Raw genomic sequence first — 7,475 nt, 5'->3', positions numbered from 1 at the left:
GCATGAGATATTTAACTCACCCTGGCCCACACTTTTCTCTTGTGACATAAAGTCATCATCAATCACATGAATATTCTCTGCGTTATTAACCACGCCATGGCCCACATTCTCATCTTGATTCAAATTAGTTCGCAGCACATTAAAACGGGAGCCAGATTTTGTAACTCCTTCCTGATTTTTCGCTCCACGTCCCCTAGAATACGCTCCGCCAGCATGGACGTTGCGTTTCTGTTTCCGGTAATCACGCTTTGCCACCATCCATTCCCCAAAGGGTTCCGCCGGCGCCGTTGTGGACATGTGAGGCTGGGCCACCACAGACACCGCCTGGGACTGTGTGCTCGATTGCCCCGGCTCCATGTTCTTCCTCACCTCCTCAACGAGCAGAGGACATTTCTCTAGTTTGTGGCCATATCTCCCGCAATGAAAACATATCAAGTTCAGGCCTTCATATTCCACCTGAAAGTCCAGGTCAATCATAGAGAATTTTGCCACAAGTGTTTTCTGTAAGTCGACCTCGATGCATAAGCGAGCAAACTTGCCTCGTTCCATACCCACCTGAGTCCTACCACCTTCACACTCCTTCAGAGTGCGATCATCGACCTTGATCATACGTCCCAGTTCCGCTCCGATTCGCCACAAGAACTTCTTCTTGTACAGTTCCACTGGCAACCCTGTTACACGCACCCATACTGCAGCACGTCCCAAGACCCCCGCCGCCGGAATAAATCCTGGTTTCCATTGTTGGACAACCAAGCAATGTCCCAGGATCACCCATGGGCCGCCATCAAAAACATGCATGAAGTCCTCCTGGTTCACAAAGCGTACAACGAAGAAGTCTTGATCCAGATCAATAACCTCCATCTCCCCATACGGTTGCCACAGACTTGCAAGACGTGCCCTCATGAAATTGAGGCTCACCCTTTTCCCCACAAGCTTAACAATCACTGATTTCTTCCATGGCTTGCAGGCTTCCCTGTACTCCTTCTTCGTGATCTTGACCACAGGGCAAAGGTGATCTCTCTCTTTCTCAACCTCTGACATTTCCTCTTCTGAATCCGACTCAGAGCCATCACTGTCAGAATCCATTCCAAAGCAATCTTCCACGGCCTCCTCCTCTATACGGTCCACTCCATTAATTCCAGTGCAGATGTCTCTATACGAAAGCGGTTTCCTCATCAGGTTAAGACCCGTCACTGTAACCAAGGGTTCCTTGCCTACTGAACTCCCTCCAGTGTGCTTAGGCTTGTAGGTGCTCCGCCGGTGAAGGTCCTTCTCCTCCGTCGAAATCCCTCCGCCGTCGTTCGCCATTCTATTTCCGTCAGTGCGAAAACCCTAGCAGAGGTGAGATCAGATGCTCTTGTAGTGCTTTATGATAAGATTGAATTGCAAAAAGTTATTTGTTTGTTTCAATTTATCTAAATATTTTATTGTATAATTTAAATTTTATTCAACTCTATCTTATATAAATGATACTTTTAAAGTATTATTTAAAAAAAAAAAACCGTGTATTGCACGTGCTACTTACTAGTTAATATCTTATTTAAAACAAAGTGTTTGGTGTAGTACCTTAAGTCAAATCAAGGCGTGATACATAAAAATGAGTTGATTTAATAATAAAGACTTATGTGTCAATTAAAATTTTGTTGTTATATCGTAGTAATGCAACATTTCATTATTAGGGACATGAGATTTGCGAGTTGTGTTTTCTAAGCTTTGTTCATCTATCAACTATGGTCATTTTATGCGCATCTTCATCACCATCATTCGTTTCCACCACTCGCTTATCTTCATTAAAAAATGAATTTTTATGAGATAAAGTTAATTGACAAGTAAAGTTAAAATCTAAAAATATACTCCCTTCATTCATTTTGATAAGAACCAAATGAGAGATGCACCTAGGTCATTTTGTTAAGAACCACCTTGGAGTTTGTGGTGCATTAATTAATTTTGGACTTGAATGTCCTTATAGATTGAATTTTCTCTCTCTTTCCACTTTCTATAGTATTAATGATGCATAAAGATTAAGAATAACGAGTGAAGGGTAATTTGAGAAAACTGATATAAATTGAGAACAAATTTAATGCAATTACCTAAATGTACTGAATTTCTTAAGGTGGTGTGAAGTTGTTGCTTGGTTCTTATATTAAGAAACGAAAAAAGTAGTATTTACCATAAGACTGAGTGTGGGTACCGGCCCCAAAGATGTAACTGTAACCAAAACCACGATCTACCACCTTCATAGTTTCTGTTTTTTAGGTGTTGGAGAAAAATGAGGGTGGTTATTTAGGTAGCGGTGGGGAGGGAGGAGAAGGACAAATGTGGGTGATTGGGTTGCGACGGGAGGGAGGAGAAGGTGGACTGTGAGTGGGAGGGGTGGGGAATTGGGTTGAAAATGATGATAAATAATATGATTATAATCTATTGAATTACTTAAATGCAAATATAACAAAAAAAAAATTAACGTACCAGAGAATTTACCTTTAAATAATTACCCCTCTCTTTTCTTCCACGATTTCTTCTACCAAACAATATAACTTATCATAGTGAAAACTGATGTGATATTCTCGGGTTGTCTAAATGACTCATGATAAAGTTTGGGTTAAATAACTCATCATCCAATCACATTGGAGATAAATGAGTTGGAAAAAAATTAATAAATAAAATATAGAAATTCTAACTCACTTATCTCCAATGTGATTGAATGATGAGTTATTTAACCAAAACTTTATCATGAGTCATTTAGACAACCCTAGAAGATCATATCAGTTTTCACTATCTTCCTTTTCCTTTCTCCCCCCTTTCTTCTCCTTTTCTTTCTTTTTCCTCTCATTTCCCCTCATCCCCCTTTCCCTCTTGCATCAAAAACAAAACCACATGTGATTACATTACCATTTACCAACAACTCCTCTTCATCATTTTACTCAAAGCCTTCTTCTTCTCTCAACAAAATGTAAGATCAAGTTTTGATCTAGTAGTACAACTCTATGTTTTGATGATTACAAGTTAACCTTTTGATATGAACAATTGTGGTACTCTAACGTGTTTTTCTGAGTGTGCTATTTACAGGCTCTGACCCTGACTCAATTTCACACAAATCAGAAGCACTGTGTATAAAGGGTAACCCAAGCAACGCTTTCGCATTCACCATGTTCAGTATGAACAGTGGAAAAGCTTCAGAAGATCTGAAGCTATACAAACTCTGATGAGGACTCAGTCGCTAGAAGCTCTGATGATCCAGAAGTTCTGACAACCAAGAAACACTGAAGGTTCAGATGTTCCGATGGTGTAGAAGACTCTGAAGATCCAGAAGCTGAATAGTGGAAACTCTGAAGTCCAGAAGCAAGAAACTCTGAAGGCCATGTTCTTCCCTCTGAGTTCAGAATCAGAAGATACAATGGTCAGAGGATCTGTGCTATCCCTCTGACTCTGATCAACCGGCTTCACAAGTTCCAATACGAAGCATTCCTCTGATCAGAAGTCTCCTAGGTTAAAAGGTCAAGTCGCTATCCAAGTACAAAAGCAAGTGTACCTTCCTGACGACCTACCTAACGTTCTCAGCCACAGCAGAAGCTGGATTTTCCAGAACTGCCCTCCAACGGTAGCATTTCCCATGCAACGCTCAACCCTAATCCTTGGAGTATATATAGAGGCTGAAGATTGAAAGAAGCGGCTAGAAAAAAAGAAGAAAAAAATATACAAGAAGCAATACACACGCGCAAGATATATTCTAAGCTTTCTTTCATCTTGTAATTTATTTTAGTTTACACTCAGCTTATTCAGAAGCAAACCCTTGTAAACACCAACCTCAAACAGTTGTTTGATTTTCCTTTAGGAGATCAAGGTTGATCGGATCCTAGAGAAGACTAAGAGAGTGAATCTTAGTGTGAGCTAAGTCAGTGTAATTGTTAGTCACTTGTAGGTTTCAAGTGCAGTTGTAACTCTTACCTGATTAGTGGATTGCCTTCATTCTAAGAAGGAAGAAATCACCTTAACGGGTGGACTGGAGTAGCTTGAGTGATTTATCAAGTGAACCAGGATAAAATCCTTGTGTGCTTTTCTATCTCTATCTTTTGCACTTAGTTCTCGAAAAGATTTGTTAAAATCTTTAAGGTGGTAGTTTTGTACTGAAAACGTTATTCAAACCCCCCCTTTCTACCGTTTTTCATACCTTCACAAAAGACATGCCCGATCCAGAGAGCTCAGAAGCAGGAACCATGGAGGTGAATCTGGAACACCTCCCTTACGCTCTCCTCGCCACCATCATGACCAAGCTCGACATCGCTTCCATCTGTTCCTTAGCCTCCACCTCCTCCACCTTCCGCTCCTGCGCCAATCAAATCCTCTCTTTCCTCCCCAATTTCCACCTCGTCGTACGTATCATACCCATCATTCCCTTTCACCACCCCACTTCCTCTATTTGTCAAAGTTCGTTTTTTTTTCGATTTTCCGATCTGGGTTTCTTCGGAAATCCCCAATCTAACAACGCTTGTTTGTTTTTCAGGACATTGCGCCTTCTGGGGGTCTGCTGAGACCGTTGCTGCCACCGAACCCTTACCTTCAGAGCCTCAAGGTTGATTGCGGTCGCCTTGATGATTCTGCAATAGCCCTCTTGGTCAAACCCTCCTTGCATGAGCTTTGCCTGCACAACTGTGCCGATTTCAGTGGGAAACTGCTCTCTGAGATTGGAACCAGATGCAAGGATCTAAGGTTTGTGATAATCCATTTCATCTTTCTGGTGGTAATTGTGGTTGATGATATGATTTAGCACTTGTAATGCATGTTTGGGATGGACTAGTCCACTTAGCATGGTGTAGTTTAGCAGTTTTTAGTGCAGTTGTTATTGGTTGGCTGTTTATTCCCATCAGGTCTCTCTACTTGGGCTCGGTAGCAGAAAAAAGAGGGAGGGCAATTCATATTTCTGATCTGGAGGAGTTACTCAGCGGATGCTCCCAATTGGAAGTAAGCCATAGCTATTAAAATTAAAAGCTTCAAGATATAATTAAAGTAACAGATTTCAAGATTCTCTAGATTATACATTCTTATGGTCTTGAACAATGGGATGGAAAAAAATATCAAACAAAAGATTGGTTTTTCATCGTTACATAGATCTTGGTGATTTATCAACATTTATGAGCCCTTCTTGCTTGCTATGGTAAAAAGCTCTTTGCTAAGATGTTAGGTCTTACTCTCTTTGGTAAATCATGTTGACTATGCATTGGTCTCATTTTGTTTCTTTGATCATTGGATTTTCTACTAACATTTGATCCCATTTGGACCTTTACTGATCTCTAAAAGTTTACTTGATTGTAAATATCTGCATAAAAAATCAGGAGAAATGTTAAGACTTGGGAAATTTTGTATGTGTTTTCACTGTTGATACCAAACTAAAGACTGAATTGACCAATTTTGTCATTACAGCTTATTGATGTAGTAATGTGCTCGTTTGGATGTGGACTAAAGAGCATTTATAAGAGCTTATCTACTAGAAGAAACACTAGATAAGCTCCAATAAGTGTTCTCTGGTCCGCATCCAAACAGGCTCAAAAGTCTCCTCATGGTCTTCTTCCTTGAAATGTTTGTTTTTATGTTTTTACCCCCGATTTTAAAATATGATGACATGCTGACTGATGATTATTGATGCCATTAGATCTAATACACATGATGGTTATTTTGGTAGGCATTGAATCTGATGTTTGACGTCTCTCTCTTTCTACGTCATAACTTTGCTCGAGTTTGGGCTTCTGCCTCAGAGAAACTCACTTCTCTTGAGATTGGCTACATTTCTTCAGTTACTGTGACTGAACTGCTTAGCCCCAATTTGGGATCCCATCAGTCCTTAAGTCCTGTTCAACCATCCGTACTTCCAGGCATTCAGAAACTATGCCTTTCAGTGGACTATATAACTGATGCTATGGTTAGTACAATATCTAAAGGTCTTGTCTTTTTGACCCATTTGGATCTTCGGGATGCACCACTGATTGAACCAAGAATTACATTTGACCTAACGAACGCTGGCCTTCAACAAATTAATCCCCATGGAAGGCTGAACTATCTTTCGCTGATACGAAGCCAAGAGTTCCTCATTACCTATTTCCGAAGAGTAAACGATCTGGGATTACTTCTAATGGCTGACAAGTGTGCAAACTTGGAGAGCATATGTCTCGGCGGCTTTTGTCGTGTTACAGACACCGGTTTCAAAACTATCCTGCATTCTTGCTCCTGCCTACTCAAGCTGAAGGTCACTCATGGGACTCAGTTAACTGACCTAGTTTTTCATGATATCTCTGCAACATCTCTTACTTTACTACACGTGAGCTTAAGATGGTGCAATCTGTTAACAAACCATGCAGTTTTGAGGTTGGTATCAAATGTGGAGCTTAAAATTCTCGACTTGAGATATTGCAGGAGCCTTGGGGATGATGCTCTCCAGGCCATTGGCACACTTACAAAACTGAAAGTTTTACTATTAGATGGCTCTGATATAACTGATGCTGGACTTTCATGCTTACGGCCATCTGTTATTAATTCACTATATGCGTTATCTCTTCGAGGGTGCAAGAGGCTTACCGATAAATGCATTGCAGTTCTATTTCATGGTTGTGGCATGCTGGAATTGAGAGAACTGGATCTTTCTAATCTTCCTAACCTCTCGGATAACGGAGTTCTGATGCTGGCAAAAAGTAGGATTCTCCTTTTTGAACTCCGAATGCGACAGTGCCCTCTAATCGGTGACACTTCAGTCATGGCATTAGCTTCAATGTTGGTTAATGAGGCAAGATGGCATGGAAGCAGTTTACGTGTGTTGGATCTTTACAACTGCGGTGGCATTACACAGCTTTCATTCCGCTGGCTAAAGAAACCATATTTTCCAAGGCTGAAATGGTTGGGAGTGACTGGAAGTGTTAACAGAGACATGGTAGATGCTTTAGCTAGAAGTAGGCCCTTCTTGCATGTGGCATGCCATGGTGAGGAGCTCGGGGCTGATCCGTATGATATCTCAGATGGCTTATATACACATGATTATGATGAGGTGGATGAATTTGAGCAGTGGCTGCTTGAAGCTGATATTGATACTGACGATGAAGAAATGGTTGATGCTGAAAACAATGAAGAACTGGTTATCTAATTTGCTTTAAAGCAAATGTCTAATTTGCTGGCACATGGCTTAGCATGTTAGACTTTTGTGTGATCTGTTGTATGCATTTGATTTGGACAAGTCGTGTTAACTTCTTATAATTCTTTGTTGATTGGAACTTGGTAAAACTTTTTTGTTAATATTTGTTGTTTGGAACTTGTGCCCAAACCATTCAATGGATTTGAAGTATTGGCTGTAAGCATGACATGATGCAAGTCTCATTGCTGTGTGTCAAAGACCTTAACTTCTGTTGTTAGAACATTTTTTGGGACAAAAGATTGTTCAAAATCCTGTTCTGCTGTCCACTAGTTTTGTTTTTTGTGTAGACATTGAGTGATGA

General features: G+C 40.5%; 1 protein-coding gene across 1 annotated transcript; it reads left to right on the top strand.

Moving 5' to 3' along the window:
- The first annotated feature begins 2,795 nt into the window (after positions 1–2,795).
- LOC130718091 (F-box/LRR-repeat protein 10) lies at positions 2,796–7,334 on the top strand. The gene is made up of 5 exons (XM_057568557.1): positions 2,796–2,950; positions 4,180–4,370; positions 4,502–4,707; positions 4,866–4,959; positions 5,678–7,334. Exons 2-5 carry the CDS (start codon positions 4,182–4,184, stop codon positions 7,124–7,126), a joined length of 1,938 nt encoding a protein of 645 aa, XP_057424540.1. The 5' UTR covers positions 2,796–2,950; positions 4,180–4,181; the 3' UTR covers positions 7,127–7,334.
- Positions 7,335–7,475: the final 141 nt, after the last annotated feature.

The sequence above is a fragment of the Lotus japonicus genome, chromosome 5 (genome assembly GCF_012489685.1).
Source record: "Lotus japonicus ecotype B-129 chromosome 5, LjGifu_v1.2".
Classification (NCBI taxonomy): Eukaryota; Viridiplantae; Streptophyta; class Magnoliopsida; order Fabales; family Fabaceae; genus Lotus; species Lotus japonicus.
The sequence above is the reverse complement of the archived record's forward strand: the minus strand, read 5'-3'. Positions and strand labels throughout refer to the sequence as shown.